Source organism: Hipposideros armiger, unplaced genomic scaffold (genome assembly GCF_001890085.2).
Source record: "Hipposideros armiger isolate ML-2016 unplaced genomic scaffold, ASM189008v1 scaffold_8, whole genome shotgun sequence".
NCBI lineage: Eukaryota > Metazoa > Chordata > Mammalia > Chiroptera > Hipposideridae > Hipposideros > Hipposideros armiger.
The window spans coordinates 2,271,201-2,294,251 of NW_017731358.1; the positions used below are offsets into that span (position 1 = coordinate 2,271,201).

General features: G+C 35.5%; 1 protein-coding gene across 17 annotated transcripts in view; it reads left to right on the forward strand.

Annotated features, from left to right (window-relative positions):
• DLG1 (discs large MAGUK scaffold protein 1) overlaps positions 1-23,051 on the forward strand; it is a 248,247-nt gene that overhangs the window by 90,883 nt on the left and 134,313 nt on the right. For 2 of the 17 annotated variants that reach the window (XM_019651560.1, XM_019651571.1), the window contains exon 1: positions 1,923-2,566. The exons of 12 other annotated variants lie outside the window; for them this stretch is intronic. In XM_019651560.1, coding sequence (XP_019507105.1) covers positions 2,333-2,566 — 234 coding nt within the window. In that variant the 5' untranslated portion in view covers positions 1,923-2,332. Of the gene's footprint in view, positions 1-1,921; positions 2,567-23,051 lie in introns of those variants that run through there. 3 more of the 17 variants (XM_019651541.1, XM_019651582.1, XM_019651592.1) reach the window with 3 other exon arrangements.

Here is a 23,051-nt window from a genome sequence, read left to right on the forward strand (position 1 = left end):
ACCGGGGCCCTCTGGCATCCCAAGCGAGTTCTTAACCATCGCGCCACTCGGCCGGCCCTCTTTCTTTGTGTTTTAATGAATCAGGATTTGCAGTGGATCTAGAGGTTGTAGTTTGCCAATGCTACTTTCCAGTAGGCTACATTTAGTTGGTGCTGGTAAGCGCGTGGTAAGATTTTGTCAGTCCACATCTGAAAAAATATCCATGGCTGAAGTTGGGATTTATGATGTGCTTATATCAACCTAAAAATTAAATTACTCAACCATAAGTATCAAGTAGCATTTTTATTCATATATTGTTTTAAAATGACCATATATTGTATTCTATACTAATGTAGCATAGTGTTGAGAGGAGAGACTTAGGAGTCTGTGGTTCTCAATAATAATACCATGTTGGTATTATCAAGGTTGCTGAGGCAGTCGCTCTCTGGCCATTGGATGGCCGCTCATGGCGGCTCAAGGCAGCTCACGGAAGCTCACACCAGCTACCGGCCAGCCCCACTGCAGCCTATGCCCATCGCCGGCGACTCACGGCAGCCTAGCTCCAGGTCGAGCTGTTGTTCACCATCTTAGCTGTAGAGGGCGCAGCGTCACTGGCCCTCATGTGGGATCCGAACCAGGGCCCTGTTGCTCAGAGCTGGCGTCCCAAGCCAACTCTTAACATGCCCACTCGGCGAGCCCTAGGGGACTTTTCTTTTTTTTTATTTATTTTTTTTTTATTGGTGAATTGGGGGGATGGGAACATTGCTGGGGAGTTGGGGGAAGGGGGACAGACAAGTTGCTGTCGTTTTGTTCTTCAGTCTAGTTGTGGAGGATGTTGCTTCACTGGCCCAAGTTGGCACCATCATTGTGCTCTTCCCGGGTGAGGCAGATCAGTCGCCGGCTTCTGGACGGCCGCTCACTGCGGCTGCTGGCCGCTCACGCTGGCTGCTGGCTACACACGGTAGCCCATGGCAACCCACTGCCACAGGGACTGCAGCCCACGCCGTCACCGGCGACTCACAGCAGCCCAGCTCCAGGTTGAGCCGTTGTTCAGCATCTTAGCTGTAGAGGGCAGTGTCACTGGCCCTCATATGTGGGATCCGAACCCGGGCCCTCTGGCATCCCAAGCGAGTTCTTAACCATCGCGCCACTCGGCCGGCCCTAGGGGACTTTTTAAAAATGAAAATTCCCAGGTCCTCTTATGCCTAAAAATTATGATGGGAGGGAAGTATTAGTCTGCATTTTTAACCAGCACTCTAGGTGATTCTGAAGTGGTCTATAATGTTGAGAAACACATATTAGAAAATACCTATTTAGATATTAGAAAATGCCTATTTAGCAGTCAAACAATATTATTTTGTAAATCAGAGTATTATTTATATACTGTAGGATAAAATATGTTCCACTGGTTATAACAAAAATTACTTTTGATTTTTTTGTATTTTTACAAAGTCATAATTTTATAACCTTAATGTTTATAATATATGAGAGAGACGTTGCTGGTAACAGTTTTTTTTTTAATCACAAAAGTTCCAGAAGCCAAATATTTATTTTGCTAATTAATCTGTTTGTGCCTCCAGACACATTTATCAAATCATTAAAAACCAATATATTACATAAAATAATCATGCTACATTACAAATGGATTTCCCTCTATCATTAGATCCTCAGAGTTTAATGTAGATAGTATCTTTAAAAAACTTAGAACCAGTGCTAAGTAATATAAACTCCTGATCTAGAAATTTGTATGTCAATAACAAAGACTCATTTAGTAAAATTATTTTAAATGATCACAACTGTTGGCAAAGAATCCTCTGTATTTTTATATTCAGTTCACATTTATAATTTATTTAAGCAGTGAAGATGCCATTGGATTTTACAACAGACTGTTACTGAAACTGGATAATCCAGGGTTTCTCCACCCAGTGCATTAAATCAGGCAGCCTTAAAGGATCTTGATAGTCCACTGTTTAGAACATCCTTCTTTACCTGCTAATCGACCTCACTTCCTGGATTTCAGTCTATCTAGTTATCAGCTAACAAAAGAACAGCTTTTGGTTCCTGCAGACGCTGGTGAAAAATAATCATGAGAAAGAAATCTACCTTATGCCGTCTTTTTTGTCTGCAAATACAAACTCAGCCATCATGCAGCTAACAGGTACAGAGGGAAGATGCAAGCTCTTTCATGGGAAGAAATGACAGAGAAAATGAGCATCATTTCTCAAGGTTTTTATTTTTCCTGATTTACAAGTGATGCTGCTGTAATTCTAGCTGCAGTTTTTACCGATCATTCACCACAAGGCAGCTGGTAGAGAAGTAAGACTGCTTGGCAACCACCTGCAGGGCTGCAGAGATGAATTACATTTTCGGGAACAACACACTTCTGTACTCTCGCGCCAGTCGAGGAGGCAATACTAGCTCTAGCCATGGCTCAGTAGGCCCAAAGCAGAAACACTGGGCCAAAAAGGGCTCATCGGATGAACTGCAAGCTGAGCCAGAACCTTCACGCTGGCAGCAGATAGTTGCATTTTTCACTCGAAGACACAGCTTTATTGATTGCATCTCAGTAGCCACCAGCTCCACCCAGGTAACATACCACTTGTTGAAATTATTTTCAGTATATTTTGGTTCATGTTTGCTTTGCAAAAATGTATTGGTATAGACTTCTATTATTAAAAACATAATCTTATGCACCGAAACCTTGGATGCGCAGAATTTTATGTTTCAGTCCATGTATGCAAGTCTTTAGCACGAAAAGGGAAACAATATTTTCCCTTTTGGTCTTATTATGTAATGCCAAACAAAACAGGCTCAGGTTTTGTTGAATGATTTCTCTAAAAATATAAAACCATTAATACAAAAATTAAAATATAAATTAATAATGCTTGTCTCCTTATTTTTAGATTATGTTAAATGCTATGAAGTATATTCTGACCAAAGAAAATACCTGTTTGTTTAGCTTTTATATGTCATTAGATAACCTTGGGGAGATTGTTATAGTAATAAGATAAAAGAAGACAAGTTGAAATATTTTTATTTTCTAATGTTTTGAAAATAGATTAAATTGAATACAGTAAATCAAATTGAAATTGTGAAATACTATTATTGTGTATACTTATATCTTCAAGTTATATTAAATTGTGGTTTATTCAAGGAATTTAATGAATCCTTCCATTTCTATAAATATGTATTACCTGGAGTTAATTTGAAAGCCGTAAACTTGTGCAATTACACAATTATAGGACTATTTTTTCAAATAATCAGTGGACAGTTTAGAGATGAACAAACAAAAGTCTCCCAAATTAAAAAGAAAAGCACTTCTTTTTGAGGAAATAAGTATTGAAAATAGGAAAAATATAAAATTAAGAAACAGTTGAGTGAAATACCTATTACTTGGTATTAAAGGAGGGTTGGGGTAATATTCGTATTTTAAAAGATAGTTTTAATAGATATTCATTCAACTTCAGTAAAAATGAAAGGATAAGAAATAGTCTAATTTAAAAACAAGATGAGAATGCATTTGTCTTCTTACATTAATAATATTTAAATTAACAGAATAGATACACATACCTGAGGGCCTTTTTAAAATAAATTCATTTGAAACCACTTTTTAAAATAATTAGAAGCAGTTCGATAAATATAAACTGCAACAGCTATCTTGTTTTCTAGAATTATCTTTCAGTGGTTTTGATTTTTAAACAATGTCAAATTTCTTAAGAAACTTTACCTATTTTTCTTACATGTTTGAAGGAAATGGAATTACTGGGCTAGAGAGTCATTAATTGTTTTTCTGTAGGCACTGAGGTTACTTATAATAAAACTTATTCAGAGGCAACAATTGATTTAACTCTTTGATTGAATACTGCCCCAAGAATTTAACTTTATTTTGACTACAATTATACATACCACAAAGGGACACAGAGACTAAAGCTTGGCATTGTTATTCATTGTAGATTAATATTAAATAATATTTTTCATTGTCAAAAAGACAAATGTTAAAAACTTAAAAAAACTTTATATATAATTTATATAAATATATACTGTATATGTATACATATCCACAGATATACTATCAGTGGTATATAATTCATCTTATTAAGAGCATACAAATGAAAAGACAAATAAAATAATAGTTCACTTATAAAACTATTGAAACCACAGAATTACATTAGAGTTACATAGGAGTTGAAGCAAAAAGTTGCTATTGTATTGCACTATAATAGAGTGAGAATTTTAATAAAAACTATTTGCAATTAACCTTACAAAACCATTTAAAATTTTATTTTTTTCCCCATTTGGTTCAGATCATTAACGTAAACTGGTAAATGACAGTTTTTATTTCTTTCAGACCTCTTTGCCTTACTTGTCTTTTCATTACCTTTGTATTTCATCTCGAAGTGTAGACATGAAGTCAGAGGTTTTAGCTTTTATTTCTCTTGCTCTGTAACATCAATATATCATTTTTCATTTTATATATATACACACACACACACACACATACATATTTCTAAATGAAGAGTTGGATATTTTATATATTGAAATCTTTTGTTGTAACTCACTGGAATTCATTTTATAGGATTAAGTATAATAGGGCTGAGAAAGAACATTAGACATATTTGGATCTTAGTTGATGCCAGAATACATTTTTTCTATTTCATCTACTGACTCACAGCTCACAGTTTTATTTTGTAACACTAGAAGGATTTGTATATAGTTAAAAACAAAGTAGATTAATTAAATTTTTAATTGAGCATAAACTATATACCTGTGAATATAGTAGTATGATATTGGTAGTGTTTTGTTATGTGATTGATAAATAACAGCAGTGATTACCAGGTCTCCTGTTTCACTGTTGTCAGAAATATTCTTTTCTAAGATTTGATAGCAATAGTAACTTTGAATCTGATTTCTTATAACCTGTGCTCCATGATACTTTTAGCAGTTTGGAGAGTTGTTATTAAATCAAATTTTGTTCATTTGAAAGCCATTATTCTGATTTAATATCCTCCCAAATAGCCTCTATAAGTAAAAAGAAAATTTACTTTCTTTACAGATCCAATTGTTTGTGTGTTAGAAGTATTCAGGATCCATCACTAAGATGATGCACCCAGTTCTATTGTAATACCTGGAAGTTAGTAAGTAGGAAGTCATTAATGTTTTTTTAAATTATAAGGAAGCCAAGTGGTATAAACTTATACAAGACCACCGGCTTCTAGGACAGGGCTTGGCGGGCCGGCCGAGTGGCTCAGTTGGTTAAGAGCTCGCTCAAGAGTTTGAGCTCTGAGCAACAGCAGTTCGAGTCCAGCCCGAGTTGAGCAGCCGCTGAGCTGCCAACAGGTAGCAGGATGGCTCAGCTAAAAAAAAACACAAAAAAAACTAGGATAGGGCTTGGCATATGGTTGCTGCTTAATAAATCTTATGGAATTAATTGATTAATTTCCATTTCAGTCACCTGGAACCATCTTAGCTTATGGCCTTCCAAAATATTGCACCTTATCTGAAATCTCTTGGGTACTTACATTTATTGGATCCACTCTTTTCCCTCATAAATGCCTTTAGTTCCTCACAGCAGACCCCTCTTCTTCCATTTCTCTTTTCTTCCCCTCCATTCTTCATATTTTTAAGCCACACAAATCCTCCATGCACCTGATTACTTCACCTTTTTGAATCCACACCCAAATTATGATAACCTTAAAAACTATCTCTGATTTTTGTCATTGATAACCTTAAAAACGATCTCTGATTTTTGTCATTTGGTTATATCCTAACAGTTTACAGTGTGGGGTTTTGTGTGTGCGCGCCTTTTTTTTAATGTTAAATTAAGATGAGTTGTGAATTATTTTACTTTGGTGTAAGTTTTTCTCTTTGCGACTTCACGCTACTTATGTTCTTCATTTTGAATAGTTATTATAATACAGAAAAAGCGACCTATGCGTTGCCAAGCCCTCCTCAGTTTCTCTCCTCAGCATTCCTTCTGTTCTTGCATTTAGGATCACGTAATACCAATCTGCTCTGTCCTACTTAGCAGTCCAAAAATTAGGACCAGTTTTTATATTCAGCAGGGTTTTTTTCTTAAAGCCAGCACAATAGTTCTAGGCTTGCTACCTGACTACCTCCTAGGTAAAATGTTTTATCTACTTGAGGATATCAGTGTTTATTAAGAGAATAATAGTCATACACTCTAAACAGCTGTGAAGTGGTAGGTTACTTGGAAGGTGTGTGTAGCAACTATTCCTATATTTTAGACTACTTGAAAATCCCTAACATGGATCATTATAAATATTCACATTGGGTTCTCCCATCCCCCCAAAATTGACTGCCAAATTAAGTTGACAACAGCAAAGTTCTATTCCTAGGAGTGAATGGAATCGACATGATGACTTGTCATAATTGAAGTAGACAATAAAATTTTGATAAGAGTTAATATTAGCTACATGAGTTAAATCTTTTTAGAGGAAAAACCCTGTTCTAAATTAAAATAGAGGAAAACACTGTTCCCATAACCATGTGGAAAAAAATATATAGGCTAATTTGTATTAAAGAAGAGTACTATTGTAAACAGATGCATTCTAGATTATAAAGGATTTAATTTTTAGAGGTATGCATTGGATATATTGTCCAAAAAAAGAAGACAGTAGTATCAGCCTCATTGAGTTAATTGTATTAAATCATTTAATATATGTAATATACTTAGAACAGTTCCTGGCAGCTATGATTTGATTATTATTTTATTTTTATATTGCTTAACTTTGATAGTCTGGGCAAATTCAAATATTGATAATTAGGAATTACAGCACCTAGAGTAGTGCAGTTCATTCAAGCATTTAGTAAATACTCATAGTGTTGACTGAATAAGTCAGCTGTAAGTGTAAGCTGTATACTTTTTTAAGAATCAAAGATTTCAATACCTTCAATTGTAGGATTTAAGGGAGAGGCCCCAAGGAGCACCTCAGATTCTCGGTGAGACCACCAATTCCCTGACCTTGCCTTCCCTCCCAACACTCACTTTTGCAAATTACCAAACCAGTCACAAGTTGACAATTGAGTTTAACTGATTATTCACCTTTTACCAAGTTCACGTCCCCTTCTACAATGATTTTTTAAATACCCTCCGAAGAGACCGTATAAACACTGTCTTTCGTAACCTCAACTCTCTTTGCCCCTCTGTCACTTCATTGGGAAGATTCATCCTTGGTTAATTGAAGTTCTGCCTCCTGCATACTGGTTAAGCTGCACATTAAACCTCAGATACCTGTTTTCTGACCCTCACTCTCAATTGATGGTTTTACTCTGTATTCCAGCCTGTTAAAGTAAATGATCCGTCTATGTTCCTAAAGTTCACCCTTCACTTCCATATTAGATCTTAGTCCTTTTGACTATTCAGGGACTTCTGAAATTTTCTTTTCATTACATTACCTGTCTTTCCCTCTATACTGGATTATTCCCATCAGCATACATGCCTGCTATAAATACTTCTCATTAAATTAACCAACCAAAAAACCCTCTTTTGGAGTATAGGTTGATTATCAAATCCAATAATCAAGTCTCATTTTTTGTTTTACTTGACCCCATAATAGCTTCTTATACAATTGACTGCTCTCTCCTTTAAATTCTTTTTCCTTTGACTCTTCAACACCAGCTCTTCCAATAGCCAACCTCAATTTCCTTTGCAGTGTCTTCTCTTTGTACAGCTAATGTTAAAGTGCCTAGGAGCCCAGTCCTTAAACTTCTCTCTTTTTATACTCATATTTCAGGTGATCTCACCCAGTCCTGTGCCTTTAAATAACATCAATATTATATCTTTAGCTCAGAGCTAATGCCTGTACACTAGACTTGTACGTCTGGCATCCTACTCATTATCTCCACTTGGATAAGTATCTGAAAGTTAACATGTCAAAAAAAGAGTTTCTAATTTTATTGTTCTCATCTTCATTCAATGTACTATTTACTGAGATGCCCAAACAAAAACCCTTGGATCATGTTCTGTTTCTTTTTTTTGGCTCTATATTCCGTCAAATAGCAAATCCTATTGGCTCTATTTCAGGATATATTTATGATCTTACCACTTTTCACCACTTGTACAACTACTAAAGTTGATCCTTAAACAACGTTGGCGTTAGGGGTGCAAACCCTCACACAGTCGAATATCTGCATATAACTTTTGACTCCTCAAAAACTTAACACTGATAGCCTACTGTTGACCAGAAGTCTCACCAATAACATAAACAGTTGGTTAACATATGTTTTGTATGTTCTGTGTATTATATACTCTATTCTTACAATAAAGTAAGCTGGAGAAAGAAAATATTATTAAGAAAGTCATAAAGAAGAGAAAATACGGTACTGTACTGGATTAACATGATACAAAACACTGTAGATGTTATATGTATTACTAACACTAGACATCAAAAATGGAAAGATAATTTGAAAAAGAAATCCATATTTATTTACAGAAATAGCGATTCATGTATTGATAACATTGATAAAGAAGCAGCAATATGGTTGCTTTATGGTAGCCTAGTGTAACAGATATGATTGCTTCATGGTGACCTAGCTTGTACACTAATGAATGAATCATTATAAAATATTAATGGCATACAATATTAGTCATATTCATAATACAGTATTGGAAACATTGTTACTTTTTTTTTTTTTTTTTTTTTAGCTGAGCCATCCTGCCACCTGTTGGCAGCTCAGCGGCTGCTCAGCTCGGGCTGACTCGAACCGCTGTTGCTCNCAGCGGCTGCTCAGCTCGGGCTGACTCGAACCGCTGTTGCTCAGAGCTCAAACTCTTGAGCGAGCTCTTAACCAACTGAGCCACTCAGCCAGCCCTAATTGTTACATTTTTTAAACCACTTACCTGTGATGATAGGCTGAGATGCAGCTTCTCTGATTGCAAGAGAGAGATACTGTATGCCAATGTAATTCTTTGAAAGCAAAACTATAAAACAGTAAGAAAACTAACACATTATTAATTTTATATAAAATATCATTCATCTTATGCCTGTGTAAGGATAGGCTATCCACTTCCATACAAGCCTTGCACATGATGTTCTATATGATGAATACTTTAGGGGATGATGATGACACAAAATCGTCTCAGAAAGTTTTAACTGTATTTAGTTTTAGTTATTAGATTTTCACACACACACACACACACACACAGTTAAGTTTATTATGGCATGATGTTTGTTAACTATTCATTAAGTGAAAGTGAATCATCATAAAGGTCTTTCTCGTCATCTTCATGTTCAGTAGGCTGAGAAGAAGGAAAACAAGGCATTGGTCTTTCTGTCTCAGGTGGCAGAGGCAAGAGAGGTGGAGGAAATGGAAGGCGGGCAGGGGAGGCAGGCACTCTCCGTGTAACTTTTTGGAAATACATCGTAATTTCTGTATTTTTTGCTTTTTCATTTCTCTAAAAATGTTTCTGTGTAACACAAGTCTTTCTTCCACCATTTGATTTAGTTTTAGTGCCCATATCATAGAAGAGTCTATGTCATAAAAGAACTCAAAAGCAGTCTTGAATAATCGAATCCTTCTGCCAGATTGTCTAATATCAGTTTGTTTTCTGGCACTGCTGCCTCTGCATCTTTCTTATCGCCTGGCACTGGTTCAGAAGCACTCATTTGTATTAGCTTGTCTTCTGTTAATTCCTCTTGTGTGGTGTCTGTTAGCTATTGAATTTCTCTAAGATGCATATCTTGAAACCCTTCAAACACCCCCCCCCACCTTTTATTGCCATATCCAAATCTCATTCTTGATTTCCTTGATTAGCTGTGTCATAAATCCTTTGAAGTCATGCACAACGTCTGGACACAGTTTTTTCCAGCAGGAATTGTTTTGGGCTTGATGGTTTGCATGGCTTTTGCTATAGCAGCGATGACATCTTCCATAGTGTAATCCTTCCAGACTTTCTTGATATCCATTCTATTGGGTTTCTCTTCCATATCATTGACAATCCTTTCCACAGAGAGCTGTGTATAATGAGCCTTACAGGTCCTTATGACCTAACCCCCTGATCTAGGGGCTGAATTAGAGAAACAGTATGTTTGGGTACAACTAGACCACTTTGACGCCTTTTGTTGTTTAACTCATGGGGTTTTACATGGCCAGGGGCATTGCTAATATCAAAAGAACTTTAAAAAGCAGTTCCTTGCTAGCAAGGTACTTCCTGATTTCAGGGACAAAGCGTCAATGGAAACAATCCAGAAAAAGGTCCTTATTTTCCAGGTCTTGTTATACAACCAAAAGTTTGGCAGCTGCTGTTTACCTTTCCCCTTCAAGGCTCATGGGTGAGCAGCCTTATAGATAAGGGCAGTCCTAATTATAAACACAACTGCATTTGCACAAAACAGAGTTAGCCTATTCCTTCCTGCCTTAAGTCCTGGTAGTTGCTTTTCTTCCTTACTAATAAATGTCCTTTGTGGCATTTTTCTTCCAGAACAGGGGACTTTGTCACCATTAAAAACCTGTTCAGGCAGATACTCTTCCTCTTAAGTGATTTTCTTATGACCTCTAGAAACTCGTCTGCTGCCTCTTGGTCAACAGAAGCTGCTGCTCCTGTAATCTTGCCATTTTTAAAACCAAAACTTTCTACAATTATTAGACCATCCTTTACTGGCATCAAATTCTCCAGCTTTAGATTTTTTTGCTTTAAGTTGTCATATAATGACTTCACTTTTTCTCAAATCATATTAGAATCTGTAGGTATGCCTTTCTTATAACAATCCTGCATCCACATTAAAGCTGCATTTTCATTACAAGGTTAAAAGTTATTTTGCAAAAAGTGTAGGGTTTTCATACCTGCTAGTATAACTGCAGTAAAAGCTTCAGAATTTCCTTTTCTGTTTTTACAATGGTCCTTATGCTGGATTCATTTATCTTGAAATTGTGGGCAACTACGGCTGCAAACCTCAATGTACAGTACATATCAAGCAATTCAGCTTTTTCTTGTAATGTCATAACTTTTCTCTGCTTTTTGGAAGCACTTTCAGTATTACTACTGGCACTTCGTATGGGTCCCATGGTGTTATTCAAAGTTTATGGTATTGTACTAAACACAGTGAAAAGTTCACAAAAACCATGAGAGATCACTTTTTACTGCAATACACATTTTACTGGAGAGGTGACCTGCTCACGTGGAAATGATTAGTGTCACATGATGTTTTAAGCAGCTACATGCAACAGTTCGGCTGACTGCAATAACAACAGGAGGTGGCTATGAAATTAATACAGTAGTACAGTATGTACTACAGCTAATTTAATGCAGTTATGATTTAACACTGCATCTTTACATTTGTTCACATTTCTCTCAAATGTGCATGGCACCATGTACGGTCTTTAAGTGTTTGTTTTTGTGAGTTTTGGTAAATTTTAACTTTATATAATAGATTTGTGTGTATTTTATTGTAGTAAATGATAAAACAGACTAGTATCTATATATGTTTTACGCATTCTTGTCATACCTAACTTTTTCTAAACCTTTTTGATATTTCTAGGTGAGGTTTTTCAAATTGTCGGAAATCTCAAAAATTTTTCCAATATATTTACTGAAAAAAAAATTTCTTGTATAAGTGGACCCCATGCAGTTCAAACCCATGTTGTTCAAAGGTCAACTCTATTTCATTCGTTGCCTTAACTATAGCAGTAGACCTCTAACTGGTTCCCTGTCTCCATTCTTTCATCTTTCCATCTGTTTTTCACCCAGCAGGCACCCTTACAGAATGTTACTTCATGTCAGTACCTTGGTTTTAACTCTCCCATAGCTTCCAACCTGATATATAATAAAATCCTTATTTACCATAGCCCAAAAGGCCCTGTATGATCTAGCCCCTGGCAGTATCTCCAGTCCCGTTTTCTACTGTTCCCTCACTTATTCTACTCCAGCTATACTGGCCTAGTTCCTATTCCTCAAAAAAATCAAGCATGTGACCATCTCAGAGCCTTTACCTTTTCTGTTCTTTCTGCTTGGAGCATTCCTTCCCCCTATATCCTCATGATGCATTCCCTCACTTCCTTTAGATCTCTTCTCATCTGTTGCCTTCTCAAGAGGGCCCTCCCAGATTCTTATCTAAAGTAGCAGGCACTCCGTTATTCAAAACATCACTGTCTTTTTTCTTAATTTTCCTCATAGCACTTATACTATCTGATTATTTTTTATTGTAAATTTTTTATCTGTCTGAATTCTCCCTAAGACCTTCTGTGAAGCATACATCACACTTTATCTAGTGATATACTGATTCTCTAGCTGATGATTGTCTTCATATTTACCATTCTGGGGAGAAATACACCCAAGGAGATGAGCTAAGAAAAGAAGAGGAGAGAAAGCCATTCAATTTCCTTATAATAGGATGACTGTATAACTCACCAACCAAACTAGAGTACTTTTGATGGAAGGAGAGAACTATTAATAATTAAAGTGGGACAACAGGCATAAATACAGACTCTCAAGCAGACAGAGACATATGGTACATCATTTATAACCATTTATCTTCTGACTGTTCACACCAGGCAGCAGGTATAAATATTCACATCAAGACATCTCCCACCTTGGACCATCCTGGACTGGCCTAAACTACTTATCTATTCATATTTCATAAATTTAGCCTTATGCCTAATGATAGCTGTGATTTGAAGTGATAACATCAAATATAATTTTCTTTTTCATTTGTAAGGATTGAAGTTGCTTATTATATTTAGGAGTATAATGCTTTTGTATTAAGCTAGAATATATACACAGTAGGTAGACAAACTTAAACTACTTCGGAAATATTGACTCTGATAGTAGGATAGTTTCCAGGAGAATGGGTATAAATAGTCTCCTTTGGGTATTGACTAACCAAGCAATCGAAGTTAGGATAAAAACTGTTAGATTAATTGTGAGATGCTGCCTCTTGGCAGAGTTCAATTTTTCACTCAAAAGGCCACTAATTATGTAAGATTAACACCATGACTCAGATTTGGAGCTTGTTTCCCTTTCACCCAAAGAATATTGTGGGATTTAAAAAAAATAATTGTTTTATTTTTCAATTACAGGTGGCATACAATATTACATTAGTTTCAGGTATACAACATAGTATATAGACACTTATATAACTTACAAAGTGATCACCCTGATAAGTCTAGTACCCATCTGACACCATACATAGTATTGTGGAATTTTTTACAAGGAACCTATATGTACCTAATCAAAAATATGTTAAATAATGCTTAGGAGCCAATCATTTGTAAAGTAGAACACTTTAGAAAAGCATAGAGATGAAGATTAAACAAAAAATATTGTTTACAATGGTTATATAAGCTTTTAAAAAATACCAACCAAATTGACCATACAATCCAGCAGTTGTACTCTGTGGTATTTACCCAAATGAGTTGAAAACTTAATCTACTCAAAAACCTGCACACGGATGTTTATAGCAGTTTTATTCATAATTGCCAAAACTTAGAAGCAACCAGGATGTCTTTCAGTAGGTGAATAGACAAATAAACTGTGGTACATTCCAGACAATGGAATGTTATTCAGTGCCCCTGCCCCCCAAAAGAAGATATGAATGAATCTGAACTGCATATTACTAAGTGGAAGATGCCAGTCTGAAAGGGCTGCATAATATATATTTCCAACTACCTGACATTCTGGAGAAGACAAAATTACAGGGACAGTAAAAGATCAGTAGCTGCCAAGGGTTAGGAAAGTGAGAAGGATGAGTAAGCAGAGCACAGGGTTTTTAGGGCCGTGAAACTACCCTGCATGGTACTATAATGGTATAATAGATACATGTCCCTATAAATTTATTCAAACCGATAGATTCTGTAACACCAAGAGTGGACCCTAATATGAACTCGAAATGTTGGGTAATGATGTATCAGTAATGATGTAGGTCTGTTGATTGTACAAATGTATAGTTGTGGCAAATGTTGATAATAGGGAGGCTGTGCATGTGTGTAGGCAGAGGTTATGTGGGAACTCTGTAATTTCTGCTCAATTTTGCTGTAAACCTGAAACTGCTCTAAAAAATAAAGTCTATTAAAAATTTATATCTTAATGTAAATTAGATTGGCTATAGTTTGGAGAATTAAATAAGTGAAATTTGTTATATAATCTCTATAAATAGGAAGTATATTGCATTCATTTTTGTTGCTTCTATATAGTGTCGTGATTGATAGGTAGCCCTTTTGGCAAGGACAAATAGATAAAAAGGAAGAAATTTCACAAGCTGCAATTTATATATTTTAATATATTCAAACAAGTTTTAAAGTTAACCTTTAAAATAAAATGTTAATAACAGTGCTGAAAAGTGACTGACCTACATGTTCATGGGGTCAGGATAGACAGTTCAGCCTGTGCAACATTTTTGCTCTTTGCTTATTTATAAGCGTTGTTTGTTTTCATGAGAACTGTATTTCATACCTCTTATCACAACTATATTTCAGTAAAAAATTGGGTAATGATTGAATATCAGCTGTTAAATCATAAGCTTCACAAGAACTAGTATAGTAATACAAGATGTATGTTTTCTTTTCTTGTATCCCCACAGACTAGATTGGTGAATGCACTTGATAAATATTTGTTGAATGAGTAAACAAATGTGATATGTGTTTATTTTCATTTAGTCTGATGATGGTTGCAAGGAAGTTTGCAGCTTCTAAATATGGTTTGTCCACTGTAAATTTTCGAAGCCATTTTCATATAGAACTATGGCCTAGAAATTAGCAGGTTTACATTTTACAAGATTTTGTAAAATCATGAGTATTTCAAAAGTAATTTTTTCTGTGAAAAAAATTGAGGTATATAAATTCTTACACATATGAAGAGCTATATTCTTATTGTTAAAATTTAACTTAGTATCATTTTCTCTGAAGATCTTTTACTGTTATTTTTTGTATTCCCTGGTACTGCAATTTATATAACATTTTCAGCCTCCATTTTTATATCAATATTTAGAATTTTTGATAAAGGCAAAAATAATTATTCAGACCATATAGAGAGCAGTAGCCTACAATTATTACCTTATTTAACAAACTTTAAATAAACCAACTAATGTGATAATTTTACAGGCATATGTAAATCATTTAACAAGAGTAGGCCTGTTTTGCATAAGTGTAAGCCAGCTGGCTATGACAACTGGAAGCAGTACAATTTTAGAAGAAGCCTAAATGCAACTTTATCTGCCCCTAGATAAATTTATTTAAGAGTTTTCTCCCTAACTACTTAACAGGAACCCTGCCTATTCATTCTTTATCCTTTAGTAAACCCCAGTTTGATCCTTTCTGAACAGTATTTACAGTATTTGTGAAATCTAAACTGTGACTATTGACTCAGCCAGCTCTGGAGTGTAAAGAAGTTGTTATGACAGAATGGGACCAATTGATTGCCTTACAAATTTTTTGTTGGTCCCCAAAAAAGCTAACAAGATTATAATATGAGGTTCAAATCATCGAGACCCCAGCCTCATTTTTCTGTATGTAGCTCTGACTAATCTATGTAAAACCGTCTAATGAATCAAAGTATTATAAATTTAAAAAGAATTTAGTTTGAAAGTATTTAGAAAGATAAAGGAAAAACAAACAAGAAGCATACCAATCTTAGAAATTAATTGTTTCCCCTGTACTAAATACCATAGCAGGATTTGGGGGGAGGAGACAGAACAAAAAAATCTTCATTTTAATCACTTTTTCCAAACTGAAAGGCTACATACAGTATAGAGCCTAAATTCTTTCATTATAAGAACACAGCTTTATTATATAGTCCAGTTTTGTAAAAATATTTTGAAGAACTCTAGATGAAACTTGAAATTTCCACATGTATTTCTTATTTGGTTTCTTTTAATTCTCACTTCCATGTCTTTTGGATAGGAGTTGCATATTATTATTATCATAGATTAAATATTGCAACATAATTAAGCTAACTGTAATTAGTAAAAACTAGCCCGTGTCTTGAAGTCATTTTCTATTTTCTTCATTGACTTAATCAGCCTTTTTTCCTTTCTTTAAATCACCTAAAGCAGAAGTCAGCATACTACAGCCTGTAGGTCAAATCGAGCCTGCCACCTGCTTTTATGAATAAAGTTTTATTGGAAACACAGCAGTGCCTATTTGGCTATTGCCTATGGCTACTTTGAAGCTACTACAGCACAGTTGGGTAGTTGCAACAGAAACTGCATGGCCCATAAACTCTAAAATATTTATTACTTGGTCCTTTTCAGAAAAAGCTTGCTAACACTTGACCTAAGGATTTATGATGTATTCCATTGTTTTTCTGTGATATTATATGTTGTCTTTGCAGTAAAAATATAGTAGTAACAATAAAGACAAAATAAAACTCTTTTTGAGCCTTTTTAAAGAGACAGTGTAGTATACTGGTTGAGCATACTGTCTTTGCAGCGGTTCTCAACCTTTCACAGGGGTCGCCTAAGACCATCGGAAAACACATATTTTCAATGGTCTTAGGAACCGAGACACCGCTCCTCTATCTGTCTCCAGGCCTACATGCAGATAACGTCCACATACGAGTACCCGGCGAACCCTGTGAAAGGGTCGTTCAACCCCCAAAGGGGTCGCGACCCACAGGTTGAGAACCGCTGCTTTAGCGGATGAGGCCTGGGTTTAAATATCTATCCTGCCATTTACTAGCTGTGGTACCTTGGGCAAATTGCCTGAATTCTCACTCTTTCCTCCACCTGTAGAAAATAAGGATGAAACTGTTATCTGCATCAAAATTTAGAATGAAATGAGACAATACATGCAAAGCCCTTATTGTAATACCTGACATCAGGAAAGTACTTGCTATCATCCTTATTGTTATCTTCATCCCCACTCCCACGACCACCACCATCATCATTGGTTCTACAGAATATTCTGGCCTTTTAAGTGATGAATCTAGTGATGAGAGGAAACCTAACTACAGAATGGTCAAGAGTTACATTTTAGCCAGAGGATTGGTAACCTTGACAGAGTCCACCAGGAAAACAGAAACCACAGCGATTATTTTAACAGGAGAGAATGTGATATGGTTATTTAAAAAGGAATTGGAGAACTAAAAAGGATAAATGGGAACACCAAAGTAAAACAGATAGTAGCCACTGGAAGCAGCTACTACCTGGATAGGGCCTAGGGACAAAGCTGAATCTAGTAGCACACAGGTTTTAAATATGAGCTGTCAGTGAGATTTACTTAATACAGTTCAAAAAGGAAAGACGAAAATCTTTTGAGGACATGTACTTGAGCAAGACATGTTTATTTCAAGTAGGGCATTATTAGGTGATTAGCTATACCTGGGTAGAGAACAACATGAAACTGGCACTTTTTTTTTGGCATTTTTACAGTTTGGAATTTCTAAGATCGTCAAATGGTAGAATATCTTAAACAGCTTCTGATTGATAGTGGCTGCCCAAGCACATAGAAAGAATCTTTTTTTTTTTTTTATTGGGGAATCGGGGAAGGGGAACAGACAAGTTGCTGTCGTTTTGTTCTTCAGTCTAGTTGTGGAGGACATTGCTTCACTGGCCCAAGTTGGCACCATCATTGCACTCTTCCCAGGCGAGGCAGATCAGTTGCCAGCCTCTGGACGGCCGCTCACAAGGGCTTGAGGGCCGCTCATGCTGGCTGCTGGCTACATATGGCAACCCATGGCAACCCACTGCCACAGGGGCTGCAGCCTACGCCGTCGCCAGCGACTCATGGCAGCCCAGCTCCAGGTTGAGCTGTTGTTCAGCATCTTAGTTGTGGAGGGCAGTGTCGCTGGCCCTCATATGTGGGATCCGAACCGGGGCCCTCTGGCGTCCCAAGCCAGTTCTTAACCATCGCGCCACTCAGCCGGCCCAAGAAAGAATCTTTCAGCAATATCTGCTGTGTATATGGCATGAAATGGGTTAGGGCCAGGGATGGATGTACACAATGTATTCCCTGAGTCATTTGATCATTTTTAGAGTGCTGTAACTGGGCAGTAACTGGGTTTCATTAATTCAACAAATATATTGTATATTAAATACTTCCTACCTGCTAGGTACTATTCTAGGCACTGGGCATTTAGGAGTGAGTAGAACAAGAAACTCTACTTTTACAGAGCATATATTAAAGGGGAAGAAGACAGACAAACATAATTAACTAAAAACGTAGTATGCTGGAGAAAAAGTAAAAAGAGAAGACAATAATAGCAAATGTGTGTGTTTGTGAGTGTGCGATGGGGGCGTTAATAGGATAACCAAGAGGGGTTTCAACTGGAAGATGATATTTGACTAAAGACATGAAGGAAGTTATGGAGTTAAGCATTGTGGATATCTGGGGCAAGAGCCTTCTAAGCAGAGGAATAGTAAATTAAAGACTCCGAGACCAGAGCATGTTTATGATATTTGAGGAACAGCAGGGAGGTCAGTATGGATGAAACACTCAGTGGGAGGAGAATAATAGAAGATGACTTCAGAAAGGTAACAGTCCTGAATCAATAAGGACTTGTAGAAGAAAAATAGGGTGAATGTGTGATTACTAGGAACCATTAAGGGCCTGTTTTAGGTTAATAATCATGAAGTCCATGGTTGTGTGTGTTTCTCTAGCCACATAAAAATCAGGTTAATAAAAGGCATATTGCAGTTGGTAGTTTCATACCTATTTTTTAATTAGGTAACTATATCTTTAAATTCAACTTTTTGGTCTCTTTAAATTTTTAGTGGTTGTTGACTCATCCTTCTACCAGTTAAAATGACCAGCTGAATGCTGATAGAACACCATCTTTTCATAATGAAGGGATGATAAACCTTAACTAAAAATGAATTTTGCAAGCAGAAATAGATTCATGAACTAGATGACCTGTCTGTGTGAACTAACAAATCTGGACCCATGTTTCTATAATAGGATCCTTAATCACTATTTTCCTGTCCTATCTTTGTTATTTTAAAATAAAAAATTTGCACTTTAACATCCTTAGTGATTTGTTTTAAAGTATATCTAATTTTATTAATGTTTGCTTTTGAGATAATTATGACATGGATGTCATATGCAGCTGGTTCAAATATGTTTTGGTTTTTCCCCCACTGCACAGTTTATATTGAAGGTATTTGTTTGCAGTAACTGTGGCAAAAGGGCATTTGAGGAAAAAAACAGATTTAAGCAATAGCAATGAAAAAACCCTTGATTCTGAAGGTACTGGATCTCTGTTGAGTACAGTTATGTCCAAGCAGAGTTTGGATATATCTACTGTGCTGTATTTTATCCTTTTATAAACATTTAAAAAGCTTGCAGTTATTTTCCTGGTTTCTCAGCCCTTCTTAGATAGCTTCTTTGACATTTGATTAGAGAAACATGTCTCATTAAAGCACAGTAGATCTTTAAACAAAGGAATTTGGATTAAGAATATTAACTATGCCATACAAAAACAAAGTAAGGTCCTATTGACCAATAGCGACATAAGAATATTTACTTTTCCTTGTTATCTAAGATATTGATAAAAGGTTTTCTAACTCATGTATTTCATTTTCCATAAATGTGGTACAAATTTATTTAGACCTTTTAAAATTTTTGTGTATATCCTAAGCTCAGTTTACCCCATTCATGTAACATGTTAATGGAAGATACAAACAATTACTAATTACCTGGTAGTATATGGTTTGTTATCTTTCTTCAGAGTTTCATTTTATGCTGTGAAAATCATTTCAGCAAATAATTTAGTAAGAAAAATTTTTTAAATGTTGTTTAGATAGCCTTGCAGATCTTTTATGCTTGGTTTAACTATGATGTAAAAGATAATTTTTAGTGGCCATTGTAGATGTTATTCTTTAGTGTCCTTCCTCACTCCCAACCTCCCATCAGTCACCAGATACCATATTATATGTTCAAAATCTATCTTGATTTGACCGTTCATGTCCATTTTCACCATCACCACCATTTAGTTTAAGCCACTGATCACCTCTCAGCTGGATTATCACAGCAGCCTCCTTAATTGTCCCTTCTGTCTCTTCCTGTATCAGTCAGGATTCATGTGCATGTATAAAAACCACTTTAGCTATTTTAAGAAGAAAAGAGATTTAATAAGTTAGGTGCACTCAGTATAGATTTTTTTCATTTATTGTTGAATGGGAGTGAAAGAGGGTGGCACATAGTCATAAATGTAGATGTGCAGTACACATGCACATAGCTGTACTAATGAGGCTTCAAACCACGTTTATGGAAAGCCGTTACATTTTAAAAGCTGATTTTATAATTTTAAGATCTTACATTGAATGTAAAATATAAGGCTATGAAGAACATTAATAAGAATCTCTAAAAATGAATCAGTTTAAACATTTTTCGAAAAGCTGGCAATTTGAATACTGGTATAAAAAGTATTTTTAAAATATGTACAATCCAGTTATTTTACAGGAATTTACAATTTTCTGCAGTGTTCTTTGAGATGGTGTTAATATTATAGCCTCTGTTGTCATGGAAACAAGTCTCTGAAGGCAGCCTCAGAGGCTAATGATTCCATGGTGTTGCTATGGATAGAAACAACTGAGACTTAGTCACATGGTCAAGATTTTAAAAAAAGAAAAAGAAAAAACTCTTTGGAGCTGATCTTATTGAGTGACACAAATAGAGCAGGAAAAAGATGATGGCATAATAAGTCACTACTGTCTAATGAAATATGTATATAAGATTTTTCAAGTTAAAATACTTATGCTGAATTCCTCCTTTTATGTAATAACCCAAGTGTAAGTTACTATATATTGCATCCTCATTATTTATGTTAGAAAATGTTGTTTGACATTTTCCAATTTAGAATCTTCTTACACAGCTCCTCAGAATTTTACTATACTTAGCCCTGCACTCAAAGTATTCTCTAATTTCTTCATTTTACTGTGTTATCTGATGTAACATATATACTATTCCTCATCATTCAACCTTCATTTGATTATTATTTGTTTAAGGCTGTATTTTTGTTTCAAAAGAAAATATTTTGTAGTTCTGTAAATCTTTGTTACCTGAATTGGTTACCAGCTGTGGGTAGGAAATTCTGTGTTGATGTCAATTGTTTTTGAAGACTTTGTCAGCAGTATTTGCCTTTCTTAAGGAGGAAGTAGGGGCATCCGTTCTTTTCAAAGTACTTGCTCAGTGCCGTATAGAGAGTAGGGTAGATTAAGATCATGTAAGTTAGGATTTTAAAAAATGATATTCAGATCCTTATCTAAAGGAGATTTTAAAAGAGGCCCAGAGCCAAGGTTATAGTGAGGTTTAAATGTAATATTAAAGGACTTAAAGTTTATCATAAAGGGTTATGGAGAGAAACTGCCCAGTGGAGGAAATTTTTGCACTTTTGCCTTGAAATTTGACATAAGCATGCAGTTTTGTCTTATTTTTGTGTTAAAATATATTATTAATCAGCTAATAACTGACCTTATTAAAGAGGGATAAGGGAACTTTTAGAGGTACTAGATATGTCTATTACCTTGATTGTGGTGATGCTTTCATGGGTATATGCATATGTCTAAACTCAAAAAAATTGTATACATTAAGTATTTGCAGTTTTTTATATATCAGTTATATCTTAATAAAGCTGTTTAAAAAAATAAGACTGAAGTTACAAAAATAATGATAAACTTTAAACTTTGTCTTTGATACTTGCAATGACTACAGTCAGTTATTCTGTAGTACCGGGTATATCATTCAGTTTGGGTTTGTCTAATGTTTAATGATTAGATTCAAATTATGTATCTTTGACAGGAATATCACATAAATGATGTATTCTTATTGCATCCTATCAGGTAGCATATGATTTTGATTTGTTCTATTTCTGGTGATGATAACTTTGATTAAGAATAGTATCTACTAGGGCTGGCCAAGTGGCTCAGTTGTTTAAGAACTCGCTCAATAGTTTGAGCTCTGAGCAACAGTGGTTCGAGTCCCGGCCCGAGCTGAGCAGCCGCTGAGCTGCCAACAGGTAGCAGGATGGCTCAGCTTTAAAAAAAAAAAAAAAGAATAGTATCTACTAGATTTCTTTTCTGTAATTAATAAATGTTTTTTAGGGCAGATATTGTGTGTGTGTGTGTGTGTGTGTCCGTGTCCCATCAAACTTTTATCCACTGGAATTAAATGGAAGTTTCATTCAGCAGCAGTGGGGATTTTAACATCCATTGATGTTTCTTGAATGAATTATTACTATGATGGTTGCCAAATGACAATTTTGTAATTTCATCATTCCTTCTACATTTTTTAGTTGGCATTCTACTATAAGGAAATGTTTTCTCTTCTGTATTCATGTGTTCTTGTGAATTATTTGTGTCAGTATAAACTCTCAGAATCCTGTTTTATTCAGTGAGTTTTATGTCATTGTTACCATCATTTATTTTGAGTTTCACATTGTTCCCAGTCTGACCAATTTGAGGGCCCTTAAAACTGACTTTTATATCCTTTGTCGTGCCCTCATTATTCTTTGAGCACTTCCCTATTTCCCTGGCATAGCATAATGTTCTAGGTTCATATTGTACTTGCTAAGCTCTAGCACTGGAATCAGCCATTTCTCCAAAGACTCCCATTTTGGTTTTTATTAGAGAATGAATATTTAGAAACCATGTTATGAGTACTAGGTATGTTCATGCTATTGGGGTATTACTGCTCCCAGGTCTTCTCTGTGAGCAGGACTAGGGAATATGCAGAGGGTGCCAAAAAAATGTATTTTAAGAAAGGAAAAAACTATTAAAATTACACTGATAGTAACCAGTTTGAGCACCTCTTGTAATTGCAGAAGTCAGATGTGACTTGTATTCATCTTTTGTTATTGGTATTTATTATTACAATTTTAATAAAATTTTTTCTTTCCTTAAAATGTGTATACATTTTTTTGACACCCTCTGAATGTATATACATGGTCAGACAATTAAGTTCGTGAACTTGCTGCAACGATATTGCTAACCTTTTTTGATATCAGAAGGATTATTCATTATGAATTTGTACCAATTGGACAAACAGTTAACCAAGTTTACTATTTGGAAGTGCTGAAAAGGCTGTGTGAAAAAGTTAGACGACCTGAGCTTTTCGCCAACAATTCATGGCTCTTGCATCATGACAATGCACCAGCTCACATGGCACTGTCTGTGAGGGAGTTTTTA